This window comes from Cyanistes caeruleus, chromosome 28, assembly GCF_971803275.1.
Source record: "Cyanistes caeruleus chromosome 28, bCyaCae1.hap1.1, whole genome shotgun sequence".
Lineage (NCBI taxonomy): Eukaryota > Metazoa > Chordata > Aves > Passeriformes > Paridae > Cyanistes > Cyanistes caeruleus.
In genome coordinates this window covers 4,996,763-5,016,704 of record NC_141728.1, presented here as the reverse complement: position 1 = coordinate 5,016,704, position 19,942 = coordinate 4,996,763, and the positions used below count along the sequence as shown (strand labels likewise).

At 49.2% G+C, this 19,942-nt stretch overlaps 2 protein-coding genes across 3 annotated transcripts in view; both read left to right on the top strand.

The window, feature by feature from the left end:
- LOC147649096 (uncharacterized) overlaps positions 1-7,259 on the top strand; it is a 62,258-nt gene extending 54,999 nt beyond the window's left edge. The window contains exon 9 of the mRNA XM_086864995.1: positions 7,202-7,259. The gene's annotated coding sequence lies outside the window, so the exon portion shown is untranslated. The remainder of the gene's footprint in view (positions 1-7,201) is intronic.
- LOC147649094 (uncharacterized) overlaps positions 1-19,942 on the top strand; it is a 111,796-nt gene that overhangs the window by 9,225 nt on the left and 82,629 nt on the right. The window contains exons 4-10 of one of the 2 annotated variants that reach the window (XM_086864982.1): positions 1,002-1,355; positions 2,268-2,567; positions 3,928-4,115; positions 4,516-4,636; positions 5,277-5,927; positions 6,223-6,336; positions 6,707-6,934. In XM_086864982.1, the coding sequence (XP_086721108.1) occupies positions 1,002-1,355; positions 2,268-2,567; positions 3,928-4,115; positions 4,516-4,636; positions 5,277-5,347 (1,034 nt within the window). In that variant the 3' untranslated portion in view covers positions 5,348-5,927; positions 6,223-6,336; positions 6,707-6,934. Of the gene's footprint in view, positions 1-881; positions 1,356-2,267; positions 2,568-3,927; positions 4,116-4,515; positions 4,637-5,276; positions 5,928-6,222; positions 6,337-6,706; positions 6,935-19,942 lie in introns of both variants that reach the window. The other variant, XM_086864980.1, reaches the window with a different exon arrangement.

The following is a 19,942-nucleotide window of genomic DNA, read 5'->3' as shown; positions in this document are numbered from 1 at the left end:
CGGGAGAGGGAGCCTCCTGTCCCATTTGGAGCAGAGGGGAGAAGAGCTGGCACTTGGGTTTCTGGCAGCTGCCTCCTGCCAAGGCTTGAACGGATAGGGGAGAGCTCAGTAGACAGGGAGCTGCTTGTTGCAAAGTGAATAAAATCCCATAGAGCCGTGTGTGTAGAGTTGTTTATTTCAGTGCTGGAGGTGAGGAGGATTTCTCCTCCTCATTCATCCACCTTTGTCAATTGCTCTGGTATATATTTAGTTATTATTACTTGGTGTTACTATGTCATTATAACATATGGAACTAATAGACACAGTATATTATACACTCTGGAATTAATTTACATAGTATAATCTCATGGCTATAGATAGTTCTTTTTCACTGTGCTTGTGCCTCCCCAATTTGGGGGTTGTTGGTGGTCTTTAACGAAGGCTTCCAAAGTCGTCTTTGCATCTGAACGTTTCAACTTTGTCTTCAGAGCATGCACAGCTACGGTGTTCCTTGGTCTGTCTGGTCCTAACCAGTCTAATTGCTTTATTTTGTGGCTAATTGGCTTGACGTTTGCTAAGTTTTCATTAGTACTATACTGACCTATCTCTGAAACTGACCACCTGGTGAAATTTTCATTTTTTTTTCCTGGGTCTCCAGCAGTGAGCAACCAATTAACCATATACTAGCCAGTACAGGTTATACTAGTCTCTATCAGGTTAAATAGATCCATGAAATTATGATTCAAGTCCTATTGATATCTGGTGATACAGATCTATCAGGTTATATTGATATCTTATAACTCAACCTATAGAAGCAGCTTGTAAGTTTGACTTAAGTTCTATAGGCATCAAACCCCCCAAGACATGTGGTGATATTTTTTTTTCTCACCCTGTTTTGGGAGGAGGTGAGCTTTTGTCTTCCCTGACAAAAGCACACTTGCTGCCAAGGGAAACACAGCTGAGGAGCAGTAGTGACCCAGCCTTCCCTTTGCTTCCTTTCTTCTTCCCTCCCTGCTGCACAGCTCCCTTGCTCCAGAAGCGCGATGCTGCCTCACCTGAGGATTCAGAGCTGCCTCCAGGCCCTTGCAGGAGAAGTGCAGCTGCTCAGGAGAGGGAGGCTTCCCCAGCACCTGCCAAGAAAGTCTGTGCCACCTCTGCACTTGCTGGGGCTTCACCAATGGAACCATCAAGAGAGCTCATCCAGAGATTTAATCTCCGCAAGCTCACGGTTCCACTGGTTCGCCTGGACCTGAAACGCCATCCTGAGCTCATGGTTCGCCTCACTCCAGTCGACGCTGAAGCTGCTTGCAGGGCCCTTGGACAGAGCAACAGCTGCTCATCTTCTCAGCAGCACAGCCCAGCCTGCCACCCATCAGGTAGGGAAAGAGTTTCTACCCTTCCTTTTCCAATAGCTCCTGGCAACTGAGCCTTTCAAGTGTTTTCCCTGAGTCCTCTGTCATGGCTAGATCTCAAGTGACAATCACGGAGAAAGTGTACTAGGAAGTGGGACTGTGAATGCCAAAGGATTCTGTGCTCTTCCTGTCCTTCCTGCAGATGTGGAGGTTGTTGTGGGCATTTCCCAGACAGCCTGTCTGCTGAGGTGCAAGGGCAGGGCGAAAAATCTTGCCCGACAGACAAGTGGTCAGTGTTAGGTGAACTCCCCTGTTTCTTGGAATGAAGTCCAACTAGGACGGTGATAGGATATTGCAGATGTTTCAGACTGACTGGCCTGCAAATCGGGCCGTGCCATTGAAATGAGCTCTGTGTGCCTCAGAACAGCTGCAGCTGCAGAACATGGCCTCACCTACAAGGTTGCTTTTCGAATAAACTCCCAGTTGAATTTCTCAGTGTGTGCCTGAAGATGCGGGCTCACCTTGGGTGAATGCACGTTCTGTGGCCTTCTGTGATGAGAAACTCAAGCAGCCAAATCTAAAAGCTGCTGGGGAGATAGGGAAGGCTGTGATTCTGAAGTTTTTGTGTGCCTTTGGAGCAGAAGGGAGAAGAGCTGGCAGCTGGCTTTCTGGCAGTTGCCTCCTGCCGAGGAATGGCAGCGGGATGCTTTTCCCAGACAGGTGAATAAGTACGGGAGAGCTGAGTAGACAAGGAATTGGTTGTTGCAAAGCTTCAGAACATGTGGGGAATTTTCTCCTTCTCACCCTACTTGGGAGGATGGGAGCTTCTGTCTTCCTTGGGAGAAGTACAGTTGCTGCCAAGGGAAACACAGCTGAGGAGCAGTAGTGACCCAGCCTTCCCTTTGCTTCCTTTCTTCTTCCCTCCCTGCTGCACAGCTCCTTGGTGCCAGAAGCGCAGTGCTGCCTCACCTGAGGATTCAGAGCTGCCTCCAGGCCCTTGCAGGACAAGTCCAGATCCTCAAGGGCGTGAAGCTTCCCCAGCACGTGCCAAGAAAGTGTTTGCTACATCTGGACTTGGGATTTCATCAGGCCAGCCAGGCACACAGAATTTTCAATTCCAGCCAGAGCTCATGACTCCACCATTTCCTGCGCACCATCAAAGCACTTCTGCGGCCTCTCCAGAGAGCAGCAGCTGCACTTCTCCAGAGCAGCACTTGCCAGCCAACATCCCATCAGGTACGGAATGTGTCTCTCCCCTGGCTTTTCAGAAAGATCACAAAAATTGACTGAAGTATTTTGCCGCGGTGCTCTGTCATGTGTCCATTTGATTGTGACAATCAGGTGTCAAGGGTACTAGGAAGCAGGATCATGAATATCAGAACAATCTCTGTCTGCTTTTCCCGTCCTTGCTGCAGATTTGGAGGATGTTCTGGCCATTTTCCAGGCAGCCTCTGTGTAGAGGTCAAAGGGCGAGGCAAAGAACATTTCTCCACAACTGGTCAGTGTCAGGTGAACTCCCATTTTTCTTTGGATGAAGCCAAACTAGGACTCTGATGGGATATTGCAGAGTTTACAGATTGTCTTTTGTTGAGATGAAATACAAGGGATGGGACCACCGTGCTTTGAGATGATTTATTGCTTAAGTAGCCCAATAAGATATCAGTCCCGAGGCGTGAGATTTACAGGCAACAAGTCAACCACAGCTCAAGGAAGTTATGAGTTCCTTCTCCACATGGCAATATATAACTTTTTAGTCCAGTAGACAGTTGACACCAAGTTTGTTTTCACTTATTAAGCTCTTATCACCTTTACTTGATTTTGCCACACTGCGTCTGTCTTTTAACCAACAAGCTCACAGGTCACGTATTCACACACACTTCTGTTATAGTTCCTAGATCTCTAACTTACTTTATAAATCACACTATTACACTTTATACCTCCAACTATTTTACTTCATAGAATTTCTTCCTTACACTAGGCATATTCTTACTTGCAACTGTAAGAACATAGGTTTAGAATTACTCTACCTAATGTCTGTGTACTTTCATCACTCCATCAATCCAGGCTTTTTCTAAGGCTGCAGATTTTCCATTTCCAACAGTCTTTCCCACAAATAATGCTATGAAATTTCAGTGCACGCTGGGAGTCCCCAGAACAGTTGCAGCTGCGGACCATGGCCTCACCTCCATGGTTGCTCCTTAGAATAAACTTGCAGTTTATGTTTAGCTCGTGTGTCTGCACCTCTGGCCTCTTCCTGGGTGAATGCACTTTCTGTGGTCTCTTGTGATGAGAAACTCAAGCAGCCAAATGCCAAAGCTGCTGGGAAGATGCAAAAGGCTGTGATTAAAGATGATTATTTCTGTGTGTATGTCTAGATCAGTTTCACAAGCCATACTTTAATCTATGTACACGTTGATTAGGATAATACTTTTGAAGGGGAAGAGCTCACTCTTCCAATTCCCTGGGAAGTTTTTAATACCTTTCTGGAGTTGAGGTTGCTGTGCGCTTCCTGTGATGTTTGATCCAAGGCAGCAATAAAGCTCTGCATCCCAAAGCCTCATTTTGGAGCCTCACCCATGTTTTTGGATTCTTCCAGCCGCCCCGGGCACTTCAGTCCCCAGTGCTCCAGCTGGCAGTGCTGGTTATGCAGCATGGAGAGTCCCAAGCTGGGTCTGGAGTACTCCTGGGGAAGAGGAATTGCCACCGCTGGATCTGGACCTTGTTCTGGAGACACTGGAGGAGATGCTTTCACCATCTGTGCCTGAAAGGTCTCCCTCTGCTCAGGTAACTCCATTGGACAGGGATGAGAGGGGCTGGAGTGAGAGCTTCTGAATGTTGTTGCATGGCTGAGAAGCAAAGGCTTCTTGAATTCAGCTGGGAATGGACACGGAAGGATTTGCTTGTTCAAGCAAGATTTGCTAAGGAAGAGGGAATGAAAAAGGGGGAATAGCCCTTAAGTGAGGATGAGAGGTGTTTGCCAGGTTTGGATGCTCCTTTTTCTGGGAAGAACTGCCCATATCTTATTGCCTAGCATGATGACCCTTTGTCTTCTGCAAACTCCCGCACAGCAGTTTTCAAAAGCAATTTGTTGGTGCACAGAAGGAAATCTGGCAGGCTCTGATTGTACCCCTGCAGAATCTATTGGTTGATCTTTGCGTTTCCTTCTTTCTTTTTTTCTTTTCAGGTCAATCCTAGTGTTGCCCGTGGCTCTTCAGGAGGGGAGGCTGTGAACAAGGCTGCAGCAGAGGGAGCTTTGCCTGCTTGCGGGAGCTGTGTGAACGTTTGCCAGGAGCCCGAGGAGCTTGGTAAGGAGTGAGCCCAGCCTGCTTTAGAGAGATGGGAGACAGCTGCTCTGAGTCTGCCTCTGACAGGAAGGGAGATCAGAAGAGTTGAGTCCTTGTCTGCAGCAGGGTTGGTGCTTCCTGGTGCCTTTAGTTCCAATCCTGCACTGGCACAGGCTCCCTGAGCCCTGCCCCTCCATGCTTTTCCAGAGGCTCTGACACCGAGTCCTCTGCTGTGGCAAGAGAGCCGGCAAGAAACCTGAGCTGGTGGCAGTTGTGTCACCAAGCTGCGTGTCCCAATTGGTTCCCAGCTCACAGCAGCCTTCAGCTTCAGCCACTGCAGTGAGGACTGACGTCTCTGCGTCAGCCCAGAGAAAGAACAAGGCTGGGCTTCTTTGTGGCAGCTGGCACTGTCTGTGCTTCAATCTCTCGGGGGTGCCATTTGCACTGGGAGGGTTGTGAATTGACTGGCGTACTTCAGAACTTCACAAGACTGGAAAACTTGGAAGGATCCCTGTTCCCTTTAAAGAGCAGGCTTCAGATTCTCAAGTGAGAGTGTGCCTTTCAGGCCATCTTTGACAGCCTTTGCTAGCAGGACAGTTTACTTGCAAAGGGAAAGCTACACGGAGGCCAGCATTGACTGAGAGCTGCCTTTCCTTGCCAGATATCCATGTGATCTACCTGGCCAGAAGGGCTGCCCTGCGTGGGAAGAAGGATCAGAGGGAGAGCCTGTGACCATCGGGCAGGTGGCATCCCTCTGTTTATAGATACAGTTAGAGATTTTTTATCTTGATTTATTTATACATATAGTTACAAGTATAGATTGATAGAGTTGTATTTATAGGTGTTTCTATTTATCCATCTGTAGCATTTGTATATATAGTTATGCATGCAATAGGATTTTATTTCTATGTATACAGTTAGATTTATAGATTTTCAAATTTGCATAGATATATGTAGAGAGTAACATTTATATGCACACACAGTTACATTTATAAATGTGCATAGTTCTTTAGTTAGAGCTCTATGGATGTGGAGGAACATAGATTGAGCTGTGTAGGCTGCATTTTTCCCTCTTTCCCCCCTGGCTGCCTTTTTCATCTCTTGTTTTTCCCGCTGTGCCCCTTGTGTCCCCCTGTGCTGGGTCCGAGCTGGGGCCGGGCCAGGCGGAGCAGCAGTTGCAGCCCTGGCTGTCCCTGGAGCGGTGGGAGCTGCCGCTGGCCCCAGGCACTGTCCTGTGAGGAGCTGCTGAAGGACGCTGAGACTGAGGGGGCTGAGGAGGCGCTGATGCTGAAGGGACCTTGCAAACCTTGAGGTGTGAGGGGCACTGAGGGCTGTGGGGGAGCAGAGGGCCATGGTGGCACGGAGGTGACAGAGGCACAGGCTGAGGGCTGTGCCGGCTCTGAGGGGACACAACGGCTCAGAAGGGACTGAGCGGGGGGAGAGGCCTGGGAGAGGCCCAAGAAACTGAAGAGGGGGCTGGGGCTTTGCCGAGAGGACGGCGGGGCTGAGGGGATGGAGGGGGCCAGGAGGGAGCACACAGAGCTCAGGGACTGCAGCTCTGCCAGGCCTTGCAACCAATTCCAGAGCCTCCACTTTTGCCACCACAGCTGTCCTGAAGAGCTTGAGGAGAGCCAGACACTGAGAGGAGCCAGCAGGGAGAAGCTGAAGGCCTGGAGCAAGAGCAGTGAGCAGGGATGTGCTGGGGCCACGCGAGAGCCTGGGTGAGGCCCCAGGGCTGGTGAGGCCGGGCAGGGCTGAGGGTGGCGTGGGCTTTGGCCGTGGGCGCTGCCCGGCCGGGCAGGAGCGGCCCCTGCCCGTGCTGGGGCTGCTCAGCGCTGCTGCCCCGGCCGGCACCGGGGCTGTCCTTGGGCAAGGCAGCTGTGCCGGCAGGGCCCGGGAGCTGTGCCGGGCTGCCGGGGGCTGCGGGACAGTCCCGCCGCACCTGCGCTCGCCACACGCTGGCCCGCTCGGCCTGCTTGTTCTTGCCAACCCTCCTGGGGAGGCTCGGAGATTTTCGCTTCCCTGCTGGAAGTGCAGCTGCTGCCAAGGGAAAGGTCCCAGCACTGACTCGCTGTTCCCTTTGCCTCCCAGATGTCCCATCTGCTGTCCCTGTCCAGGAGAGCTGCTCTGCATGGGAGGGAAAGACCGAGGGAGAAGCTTTGAAGATGGGGCGGCTGGGATCCCTCTGATTATATATCTATATGTATATATATTGTATGAAATATGTAATAGTTAATCTGTATTTCCATCTGTAGATTGTTCTATATGTATATATAGAGGTATTTAGTTCTATTTAAACATGTATGAAGTGGTATAGTTGTATAATTGTATCGAACGAATTCTTAGTACAGGGTTATTTAGAGGGAGACTGATATTTTTGTATTTCTATATGGGCAGTAAGCTTGTAGTATCCTGTAATAAATTAAATTGTTAAACACCTCATTGATTTTTGTCTAGAGTGACTTGTAGAGGTTAGCAATAAGTGAAGTTTTTGCTAACTGAAGTTGGTATTTGTATATTTTTTCACGGCATTGTTGTGCTAATATAATAAATTACTTTTTTTAAACTTAATTGAGATTTTTATAGTTGTGTATTGTCAGGACAGGTGTAGCAATTTGTAATAAATGCCATTTTTCAACTGAAATGGATTCATGTGTATTTGTAGCTCAGCTGTGCGGCTGCAGCAATCTGCAAGCAATGACATTTATCAGCTGAGATGGGTGGTTTGTGATTTGTGCTCTCCAAAGCAATGGGCAGATGGAAATGCCCTGACGCTGGAGGATTTTGGTGATGAAAATCTCCAGCCACGCCCAGCACATGCCCCACTTGCGCTCAGGCTGGGCAAGGAAAGGGCAGATTTGGGATGGCAGCAGAGCCACACGTTGGCTCAGAACTCGCTGCACAGGCCTGCTGAGAAATCTCTGGGACTCTGCTGCGCGTACAACTCCAAGCAGGAGGCAGCGGGGCAGGAGAAAGCATTCACAATGTAAAAACAAAGAGAAATTGTGTCCAAACAGATGTGAGGATACTCTGGGAGTTTGATCAAATGCTCTAAGTCACCACTGCCTGGGCTCATCTTCAGCAACACTAGTTTGTTCAAAGCTGAACACCTTCCAGGAAAGAGAGATTGCTCTATCTTTGGTTCAGGAATGGCACAGTGACCAATCCCAGGTCACTCAGTCCATTTGCACCCAACACCAATGTGATGGATGGCAAAAATGGCATTTATTGCTGGAGAATTTGACACTTTATAACCTAGGTTCACAGTGTCACTCCCATCTGCTTTCATCACAGCTAGGTGCTATTGGCTAATTACGGGGGTCATTACCATAAACTATGGAGGAGGGGGGTGACTCCATCTTTCCGTTACATCCCGATATCTTCCGACCACCGGGCCCTAGCTGACCACATTTCCCCCCTCCTAATGCTTAACTAAATTTGCTAGAATATGAGGTGTATTAGTCTTGTAAGTTCTAACGTTATCTGTTTTTAATCATTTTATCTAATTTATCTATATTATGAAAAGTTTTAAAAGTAGACATAATAGACTTGAGTAAAAATATAAGGTGCACTATACTTAAGTAAAAAGGTTAAAGACTTATTAAATAGACACCGCAGTGTTTCATTAACAAACATAAGGCACACGCGGTGACCAAGTGCATTCTTGGAGCATCTGCTGTCTTTCTACAAACAGGATGTTGACCCTCTCTAGTTGGCTCTTGACAAAAGACACAAGCTTATTTAAAACATGGTCCAAAGTTTAGCACCAGTAAGATCATTACGATTGGCCCGATCAGAGTGGACACCAGGCTGGTCAGCCACGGAGACTGGTTAAACAGCGATTCAAACCACCCTTGTTGAGCCTCTCTATTTCTCTGGGCTAATCTTTCCCTCAGTTCAGCCATAGAATCTCTGACCGCTCCAGTGTGATCAGCATAAAAGCAACACTCTTCTTTCAGGGCGGCACAGAGGCCTCCTTGCTGCATTAGCAGAAGTTCTAGCCCACATCTATTTTGTAAGACAACCTCAGAGAGTGAGGACAGTGACTTCTCTAAAAGAAAGATGGATCTTTCAATCCTCTGCAGGTCCTCATCGATCGTCATCTGCAGCTGAGAGAACCCTTGCTGTTGGGTGTCTCGTTAGGGACTTTTAGATTAGGTTCTTTTTCCCTTTCAACTGAAGATTGAGGAGAGGGAGGCAGTTTTCTCTTGTTCGGTCTCAGTTGTTTATTCTTCTTTTATCAGCATTACAAGGTACAAGGAGCTATGTGCATTATGATAGAAAAGGGGTAAAATGGCTAACAAAGATCCTCTTCAGGTCTTTTATATGTCCATTTACCCAATTAACAGATGCCAACTCAATTATTTTTCTTAGTGACTAAAGACCCAACACCTGTGCGCTGCACTGCGGCATTTTTTACCCAATCACTTACTACTACCCAAAAAACCCTTGAGAGAAGAACATAAAGAAGAAAGGAGAAGGACAAGAGACAACACCCTAAATCCTGCATCTTGTCTCCTGTTCTCTAAACTACTTTTTCACCCAGTGATTTAAGAAACTTTCTAATCTACACACTTACACTTTTCCTATCTAACTTTAACATTTGTTTTCATGTATCACCATGAAAACATGCTCATGAATTTCATGTCATATGAAATTCAGTGTTTCTTTGAATCCTAGAACTAAGTATTAGAAACAAGGGCACACACTCTGTATCCCAGACTCCAACACCAGAGTGAGCTAGTGAGGAAAATGCCTGGCCTGGCTGGGCAGGGAGCTTTTGCAGGAACTCAGGAAAAAGATGAGGGTGCATCACCTTTGGACAGAGGGACAGGCAACTCAGGAAATGTTTAAGGATGTCATTAGGTCCTGCAGAAAGAAAAGAAGAGAGGTGAAAGCTGAATTAGAGCTTAACGTTGCCGCTTCTGTGAAGGATAATATATCACATCTCACGGGAGCTGATCTGGCTCTGTCACTTGGGCCTGCACAGGAGTGGGTCACACCCCAGGAGCAGGATGAGCCCAGCTGTGACTAGAGTACTCTACGGGTTTTAGCTGTCACTCTGCTCTGAGGAGGCAAGGACAAGAGGGAGGTCTTTTGCATGGGATAACAGAGGATTTATTGCTCTGGGGAATCTTGGGGGCAAAAGACAGAAAATGCCAGCGTGCAACAGCTGAAATAGGGAGGTGGTTCAAAGGGAGGGTCCAAAGCATCAGCTAATCAGAGATATCCTGGGGAGGGTAAAAGGCAGGGTTCACAAAATCATCATCCAATTGGGGCCAAAAGCACCAAGGATCCACTGTGACACTGCAGGCCCAAAGCACCAAGGATCCACTGTGACTCCACGGAGTGTCATGGAACCGTGGAGACCATTGTGACACTGCAGGGCCTCATGGAACCATTCTGACACCAAGCTGGCTGGGAGTGTGGATGTGCTGGAGGGCAGGAGGGCTCTGCACAGGGAGCTGGACAGGCTGGATGCAGGGCCCAAAGCCAACAAGGTGAGGTTGAACAAGACCAAGTGCCGGCTCCTGCACTTTGGCCACAACAAGGCCTGCAGTGCTCCAGGCGGGGGCCAGAGTGGCTGGACAGCGGCCAGGCAGAAAGGGAGCTGGGCCACTGATGGACAGCAGGCTGGACATGAGGCAGCAGTGTGCCCAGGTGGCCAAGAAGGCCAATGGCCCCTGGCCTGGATCAGGAATGGTGTGGCCAGCAGGAGCAGGGCAGGGATTCTTCCCCTGTGCTGGGCACTGCTGAGGCCACACCTCGAGTGCTGTGTCCAGTCCTGGGCCCCCAATTGAGGAAGGCCATGGAGGGGCTGGAGCGTGTCCAGAGAAGGGCAACAAGGCTGCTGAGGGGTCTGGAGCACAAGTCCTGTCAGGAGTGGCTGAGGGTGGTGGGTTTTAGTTCTAGCTAAAATCACTAGATTACTTCCTTCTTTCTGTGAGATATGGATTAGGAGAAGGGCAAATCAGGCTTAAAATTTAAAAAAAAAGAACTTTATGATCAGGTCTACAAGAATAAGAAACAAGAATAAAAGTTCCAGAAACTTTTCCTCCCCCCCCCACCCAACTTTTCCTTTCCCAAGTGACACGGCAGAGACAAAACCTGGGATGTTAAAGCAGTGCCAACTATACAATAGTCTTTTCATCAGTCTGTGCAGGGAGAGGAGTTTTCTCTTGTCATGCCATGGAGAGATCTCCACAAGAAGCAGTTTTCTTGTTGCTTTTCATTTCTACAAATGGCAGTCACCAGGGCACAAACTCTGCCCTCTCCTCCCATTTTCACACCACTCAGAGGTGTGTTCATGGGCCATGAGCTAAGGGGTTTTATTTTAAGGATGAGTTATTCAGAGGCAAAGGTTCTTTTCATCTCTGAGAATAGAGGTTTTCTTCTTCTCCCCCTGGGGCCAAAGGGTCTTCATCAGCTCTCATCTCCCTCTCTCTCTGTTCAAGCTCTCATGGGATCACAGCTACTCCACATCTGCTTGGCTTCATCAATGGATACCTTTGCCCAGATCTACAGCTTGAATACTTCAATCCCCCAATACTCTTTCATGAATTAAAGGAGTTATTTTTCAGAACATAATTATTCATCTCCATGACCCTACCAAAAGACTATTTCAGCTTATGAGAGCATCTCCTCATTCTCCTTCCACCTGAGGCTTGATTCCTTCTTTTACTGACCTTGATGTTTCACGTTGTCTTTTTCCGTGTCACTTGGTTCTTTTCTTTTCCTGGAGAGAGGATTAAAGTCTGCAGGTCTCCTGTGTGCAGTGCAAGGGTTAAATGTGTCCCAAGCCATGGCAGGCAGTGGTGGTGTGGGATTTCAGGTGTGGCTGGTGCCAGCTCTCAGGAGCTGTCTGTGCGGGCCGGGGGGCAGGGGGGGTGTTGGCGAGTGTCATCAGCCGTGGCCTGGCCCAGCCTGGGGGCCGGGGGCTCCCCTGGGAAGGGCTTTGGCCACCCCGCTGGAACGGGACCCGGAGGGCTTCCCGGGAAAGCCAGCACCGCAGCAGAGCCTGGCCTGGCCTGGGGGGGATCCCGCAGTCTCCATCTCCCCCCGGGAGCAGCTGGGCTCCGGCCCAGCCCCCCCCAGGCCGCACAGGCCACGGGGGAGCGGGGCCAGCCACACCACAGCTCTGCTGCCTTTCAAGGCTGCAAAGAAAGAGACCAGGTCCTGGGCTTGGGTGTTTAGAAGGTGGCATTCACAAAGGTGAAGTTACTTTTCAGTGGTGCAGAATGCTGTCAGTTGTCAGAACTGGCCAGCTCTTGGCTTGATCTCAAGCACAGAAGGAACTCCCCACAGCCTCTCTCAGAGGAATCACTGCTGTGGGTGTTTCCCACTTCTTGCCCTAAATGCTAAACTACCACACCCTTTGACCATAACATAATTCTCATAACTCATAGGCATCGAGGCCTTATTTAAAACCAGAAGTGTTTCTCCAGTATCAAGCAAAAATTCTACTTTATTTTTTTTTCCCAGTTTCATTTTTATAATCAGGGGATCTGTTGAGGTGGACCTTTCAGGTCCCCTTCAGTCTTCTTGTGGATGTGTGACTGCAACCACCCCTCCTTTCCCTTCTTTCTTTTGGCCATCTCACTTCCACTTTGGACGCTCATTTTTCCAGTGACCAAATTCTCCACTGTACACACATTGGTCTCTACCCAGTTGAGATGGGCCTCGTTTGGGTGGTCCTTGTCCATCCCTTCCTTTCCCTTTTCCTTCCTCCTGTACCACTGCTACTAGCTTCTTCATTTCTTGCTTATATCCCTCTTCTCAATTGCTGAAAACTCTCCATGCCTCTTCCAATAAGGCTTCTAAGTTTCACCCATCTGCCCCCCAAAGCTTTTGGAGTTTACACCTCATGTCCCCCGTGGATTGTTCCAGAAATAGATGAACTAGCTGCTGTATTCCTACTTCAGAGCCCGGCTCCAGTGGTGTGTGTCTGTGCATCGCGTCCTTCCAAGGATCTGGGAATTCCCAGGGAGATTCCCAGGGACCTTGTTTGATTGCATATAAGGCTGCCCAGTTCATGGTTTTAGGTCCAGCCCTCTCCACTCCCTTCACTCTCCACTCCTGGCAGCTTTCTGACTTTCCCCTTGCACTCGACTGATTTGGATCCCATTGTGGGTCCTGGAGAGGAAAGTATTCTTTTCCATCCATTTGTAATGTTTTCTAATGGTCCTTTGCCAGGTCCCCTGCTGGTTTTAGAACCAATTGTTTCTCAGTTTTGGTTAATGCATCCAATAACAATTGTGTGTCACTTCAATCTGAGTTATGTTTTTTGACTATATATCGTAAACATTTGGCAGTGTTTACTGGGTCACTCTGATAATCCTTTGTGACCTTTTCTCAGGCCTCTGTGTGGAGAGGAGAAAAGGGTTCCTTAACTACCATTGTCCCTTCTGGTCCTATTGCTTCCCACAAGGGTGCCTGTAGTACCTGCTTTCTGCTCCGGGATGCAATCGGGCTACCTGGGGGTGTTGGGGCTGATGCCCCCTTAAAGCTGTCGGGAGGAGGTGGAGGGGAAATGGAGCTTGCAGGTGTGGAGGGGGCAGAGGGGCAAATGGAGCTTCCAAGTGCACCTCTTCCTCCTGCTGCCTCCTAAAGGGAGGGCTGATTAAATGAGTACAGTTCTGTTCTTGCTGGGCTGCTGCTGGATAGGCCTTACTCAGCCTGATGCACCTCTGGCCGAGGCTGCAGCTCCAACAGCACCGTTTGAGCTTCCCTTTGTTGGCCTCATTTTCTTTCTCAAGGGCCAACACCAAAGGATCAGAGGGGGCTTTGATCCCACAGTCCCTCTGCCATTCAGGGTTATTCCAGAGGGAGAAAAACATATCACAACCCCAAAGCTCATCCCACTTCCCCTGGTGTCTAAGGAAAAGCATGAACTGCTATAGATGTACAAAACGCTCGCAGTGAGAGACTTCTCCAGGGTCAAGCTGTTCAGGTATAAGCAATTTATTATTTGGGTAGAGGGAGGAAGAGACCCGTTTCTGCTGCCAGCCTCGGCGTACACGTGGTCAGGGAGGGAGAGAGAGACTGGAGACGGGAGAGCAAGAGCCAGGGGTAAGAGAGTGGGGAGGACAAGAGAGGAGAGCTTAAAGAGAAAGAGGGGGGAACAAAAGAGTGAAGTTCTTGTTACAAGACATTATATCCTTTTCCATAGTGAATGTTCTAAGTCCCAGTAACAAATCACTGCAAGATACACCCACTAATAAATTTCCATATAGCCTATAAGAATTACAACATTACCATACAGTGTTACATTTCAAACTCTAAAAGCTTTACAAATTCTTCTCTTGCTGCTTGACCTTTGGATTCTCTACCTGCAGAAGGACATTGTTTCATCAACAGGGATTCTCCTTTAGCTGGCTAAGCTATTGTTCTTTGGTTATGTAGTAACAAGTACCTCTTTGCTCTATCCTGCCCCCATTATCTTCTTCTTATCTTATCCCATTTCCACCTAAATTTTTCCTCCCAGTTTCTCACAGTCTTTTCCCACTCTTCTTTTGCACAACCCAAGTCAGAGGCACAAAATGGGTCCTTCCACACACAAGCTTTAAGATCTCAGGCTCACGACCAACCTGTCCTCGCTCACACTGCGGGCACCCCCTGGGCTGTTGGGCAGAAGAGCAGTGCCAGCGAGGTGCACAAACCTTACACTGGAATAATACCCACGCAAAATGTTGTCCCTGTTGTGAGTGAAACACCCCAATAGCACAAATACACACTATTGCTGGCATCCCTTCTGTCTCTTCTGGCATTTCCAGATCTTTAGGAGAGGGCTGTTCCCAATCCAAAGCTGTGATCTTTCCGGCAGAAGTTTGATAAACTTCCTCTAATAACACCCGCTCGTTCCCTCTGTCTGTCCAGTGGTGCCCTGGGTTTACAAACTCCCAAGGGTCCAGGCCAAACCTCTGGGGCAGAGGTAGTCCTTTAATTTGCCTTGCCAGGCTTGGAGCGTTCTTTCAGCCCTTCCACTGCTTGTTATGACTAATAAGATTGAACACACAGCGTATCCAACACAGAAAGTGAAGGAAAGTTACCAGTGTGCTGGGATTATAACTTTTGACACAAGAGAGCAGTATTGCTACAGAAATACACACAAATCACTAAAAGCTCTGCAAAAATACACAATGGCTGCTGAAAATCCTACAGTGAAAGACAAAAAACCCAAAACTATATTCTTAACATCATGCACTACACTTCCAGTTGTTTTAACCAGGTCTCAGCCACTGTCTCAGTCAGTCACACACAACCAAAAGTCTGGACATAACACACTTCACCAAATAGCAGCATTAACACAGGGGTTCGTTCCAGCCACCCCCAGAATTGCCAGTGGCCAATCCCTTTGGTCAATGAACCCCCCTTTGCCGGCCCCAGCCGGTCCCCTCCTGCCGGCCGCGCAATCAGCCCAAGCGGTCCCTGCACCGCTCACTGACCCATGGTCACTTGCAAGCCCACCTTACCCAGCAGGGACGAGGCTACGCGCAGGGACGTCTCCCTGGGGCTCAGCAGCAGCAGCCCTTTAGTCCAGACCCCCCGAGGCTGGATTATAATAGAAACCCTTTGATCCACGGGCAGCAGGTTCCTCGTCTATCCCTGCGCTGAGCGCACCAGTTGAGGAGTACCCCAAGAAGATCCCGGGGCGCGCCTTGGGGAGTCCATCCCCGTGTGCTCCCACAGGGGGATAGAGAGGACTCCTGCCTGGCTCCCCAAAACTGACACATGGAAAGACTCTAAAACTGCAGGAGTTTAAAGTAGGTTTGATTATTTATTATTGACAGGTTCCCGGGCACACGGGGGATTGATCCTCCAAAGACATGTGAAAACGTCACAAGGTGTACATTCTCTATTTATCCCCCAAGGTATTACATATGCATAGGATTGCACAATGTGCTTCATGCATATTCATTTCTTGGCCCCTCCCATCCCCATTCCATATGGTAATGAGCTCCACACCCCTCTGGGCATGCACAGTTCTCTCTGGTGGTCACTGAGGGGTCTTCAGGGATGAAGGCTCAGAACTGTCCAAAGCCCTGGGTCAGCTCTGTCCAGCTCAGGAGCCTGAGGGCCTCTTTCATCTCAATGTTTTATCTTTCCTCGGGCACTATGTTAAAATAGATGTTATAGCCACTATACAGTGGAGTAAATAATTCTGATTAAGACCCTGTTGTCGAGTCATAATCCTAATCAATCTTATTTATATGTATATAAATACTTCTGCTTTGCTGTTCATTTTGAGAGACAAAGTTGTACAAAGGTTCAATTCCACCTGTATAATCCTTTACACAAAAATCCTTTACAAATCCTGGGACTGGAATTGGATCCAGCCACTCCCAGGCTCCTCTCACAGAAGGAGTTGAGAAAGCCTGGGGGTCCTGGCTTGGGGGATCTTGGTGTGTAATTGGGGTGTTGGGGGTCCTTTCTGCACCTGGTGACCCAACAGCAGCTTCTCTAATAACCATTGCCTGAAGCTCCCACTGTGCCCATGACAGGAGCCCCTGGCAGTGTCGGTGACATCCCGGCTCTTTGGCAGCCTGGGCACTGCTGGGATGTCACCCTGGAGCCCCTGGCAGTGTCGGTGACATCCCGGCTCTTTGGCAGCCTGGGCACAGCTGGGATGTCACCCTGGAGCCCCTGGCAGTGTCGGTGACATCCCAGCTCTTTGGCAGCCTGGGCACTGCTGGGATGTCACCCTGGAGCCCCTGGCAGTGTCGGTGACCTCACTGTTCTTTAGCAGCACAGGGATGTCACCACTGGACTCCTGTCACTGCCTGTGACAAATTGGCTCCTTGGCAGCGTGGAGACACCTCTGTTGTCACCCTGGAGCCCTGGGACTGTCACCTCACGAGCCTTAGGAAGATGAAGGAGCCCTGGGATGTCACCAAGGAGCCCCTGGGACTGCACGTGAGCTCACAGCTCTTCAGCAGCCTGGAAAGCCTGGGATCTGTTCATTCCTGCTCTGCTGAGGATGGATCCTCAGCAACTTGGAGGGAGGTTCCCTGATGAGTTTTACTTCTCCAGAGGCTTGTTCAGTCTTCATCTCTTCAGCCCAGGAATTCAGTCCCAAAAATTCATTAACATTTCAAATTGCTCCAACAAGACTACCTCCTGTGAGTAATTTAATTTCCTACCTTCAATTCTTCTGTAGTTAATTATACAGATTTTAGAAGTGTATTCAAAAAGAATATACTTTATTTTTAAATAATGCAGAGGTTTTTTTATCCTATTTAGTTTTGTTTTCCTGTTTATATATTGATATCAGCAATCTCCAGTTGATATTGATCCTGAGCACCTCCTAAATCACTCAGAATAGATCTGAAAATCAAGTCCCTTTGTTAGCATTCAGGGACACAATCACAGAATGATTATATGAAGGTGCTTTATTGAAGAGCTCTGGGTATCAGGGGGACACATACCCAAATCTGACCCGTCTTGGTTTTGAGCTGAACATGTTTTTATACTCTATTGTTGTATAACTTACATATTAATTATTAAAATTACATTGTTCTATTGTATACATTGTTTTTACCCAAGCATGGATTTCTTGTGATACCCCTCAAACCTTTAACATAGTTTCTCATTACTCTTTAAACAATAATTATATCTAATCACATCTATCAATTGTATCATTTACCATATACTGCTTACACAGGTACAGTTTCACAGGATCTTAGCAAGCACAAGGCCTAACATTTCCCAGGGCCTACTTTCAACACTCTTCCCAAGGCTTGCCAAGCCTAACTTTCTTCCTCACTCTCCAAATTTTCTATGATTTTAGAGTCTTTTACTATCACCATTTATGGCTGACAATCCATCAGCCTTTGTCCCTAAAGCCCCCCATCTCAGGGCTGGGCTCTCATCCCAGCCCTGGCCCCCAGAGCAGCTGAGGAATGGAGCCACATCCAGGGGTGTCCCCAGGGCTCAGGGCTGGGGCCAGCTCAGTTCAATCTCTTTATTGCTGCTCTGGCCCAGGGCACCCAGGGCCCCCTCAGGCAGCTGCCAGGGGAGCCCAAGCTGGCTGGGAGTGTGGCTGTGCTGGAGGGCAGGAAGCTCTGCAGAGGGATCTGGGCAGGCTGGAGCCATGGGCCCAGGACAATTGGATGAGGTTCAGCAAGGCCAAGGGCCGCGTCCTGCCCTGGCCTCACAACCAGCCCAAATCCCTGGCCGTGCCCTGGCCCTGATCCCCACAGCCTGGCCTGTTCCCTTCATCCCTGCATTGCCAGGGACTCTGTGGGACACGGCAGCTTTGCTGTGCCTATGGAGGGAGCTCCAAGTGCCACCACTGCACTGAGAACCACAACTCAGCGCCTTTGTGTCCTTTGGGGCTCAGCAACTGGGGAGACTCAGAGGCACAGCAAGTTTCTCTTCTTGGCCCACAGAAAAAATGGAAACGTGATACCATTTGAAAAACATCAAAACTCTTCCCTCAGCAATGTGAGACAACCCAACAGCATCTGACGTGCCCACGATCCACCAGGGATATCCATACAGGAACATTTTTAGATAAAGACAAAGGGAATTGGAAGAGCTATAAACACAATTAAGATGTTTCATGAGGAGTTATTTGAAGTTCTGAAAGACTGGGCAACTCCCTGAAGCTCCAAGTGTGAAGCCACTCAGTTGAGAGCCATTGGAATGCCCAGAGTGCAGCTAGAGGAGGAAGTCTGGGAGCAATGGGAAGGACACAGATGCAGCTGCTCTCGTTAAGAGATGTCCTTAGACACGGCCATTTAAACAGGAGAGGTGGAAACTCCTGAATGAGGAAGAACATGAAATAAGAGACAGAATATTGGTGACACAAATTGAAAGGAAGATCAGTATTCCTTTTCCTGTCATTGTACTATTCCAGGATATTCCTGCTTCCTCCTGGTGGAATAAGTTTGACATTATTTAAAAGTTCTCAACTGACCCAGCTGATGAGATGTGCTCGTGCACCTCACAAGGTGCAGGTCCCCTACAGCCCTGGAGGGCTCCTGTCCCATCTGCTCTGCTCCAGTCTCAAACAGGGACCAGCATTGTCCCAGGATCATCCGAGAGCTGAATGGGAAAGGATCTCAGCAAGTCTGCAGCCCAAGGGGTCAGCAAGAGGCCCAGAGCAGGTGGTTCAAGGCTTGATTTGGTGTGGATTGGCAAATGGCAAAGAACAGGGAGGGGGCAGCATGTCAGCACGTGGCTGAGGCCATGGGAACAAAGGTTTCCTGCTGTCGTGACTGCTGTCCCCTCTTTCCCCTTGCCCCCATTGTCTTTTGTCTCTGGCCAGCCCCCGGTGAAGAGCCTGGCTCTGTGTTCTCCATCAGCTCCTGGGTGGCAGTGCCAGGCTGGGATGAGGAGCCCCTGAGCCTTCCCTGCTGCGGGCTGGACAAGCCCAGCTCCCTCAGCCTCTCCTCACAGCCCAAGGGCTGCATCCCCAGCTTGGAGGCCCTGGCGTGAGCCTGCTGCAGCTGCCAGACATCTTTCCTGCCCTGGGGAACCCAAGCCAGGCCCCAGGGACCGGGATCATGCATGTCCTTGATGTCCTGCTCACACAGCCCCGGCCCCTTGTCCCCGTGCCAGGCTCTGGGCTGGATCCTGTGCAACATCCTTAGGCTGTGGCTCCAGGAGCACCGGGGGGACAGCGGGGGACAGGGGACCCCACTGGGCATGGACAATGTTGGACTTCTCTGGGGGGGTCAGTGTGAGGGGGGGCTGGGGCAGAGTGACCAACGCAGTGACCTCACACAGCCCCCTGTGATGTCACAGCCTGCTCTGTGACATCACACAACTGGTCTGTGATGTCACAAACCACTCTGGGATGTCACACAGCAACATTGTAATGTCACAGTGAATTCTGTGATGTCACAATTTACTCCATGATGTCACAGCACATTCTGTGATGTCACAGCCATTTCTGTGATGTCATAGCCTGCTCTGTGACATTACAGCCTGCTCTGTGATGTCACAGCCTTCTCTTTTACGTCACACAACTGGTCTCTGGTGTCACAAACCACTCTATGATGTCACACAGCCACATTGTAATGTCACACCCTACTCTGTGATGTCACTGCCTGCTCTATGATGTCAGACCTCCACCTTGTGATGTCATAGCCTGCTCTGTAACCTCACAGCCTGCTTTGTGATGTCACACAACTGGTCTCTGATGTAACAAACTACTCTGTGATGTCACACAGCCACATTGTAATGTCACAGTCTGCTCTGTGATGTCAGACCTCCACCCTGTGATGTCACATCTAAATCTGTGATGTCACAGAGACAGCCCATGATGTCACAGTCCACTCTGTCACCTCATGTCACCAGATGATCAATTGTCTACCCCAGGTG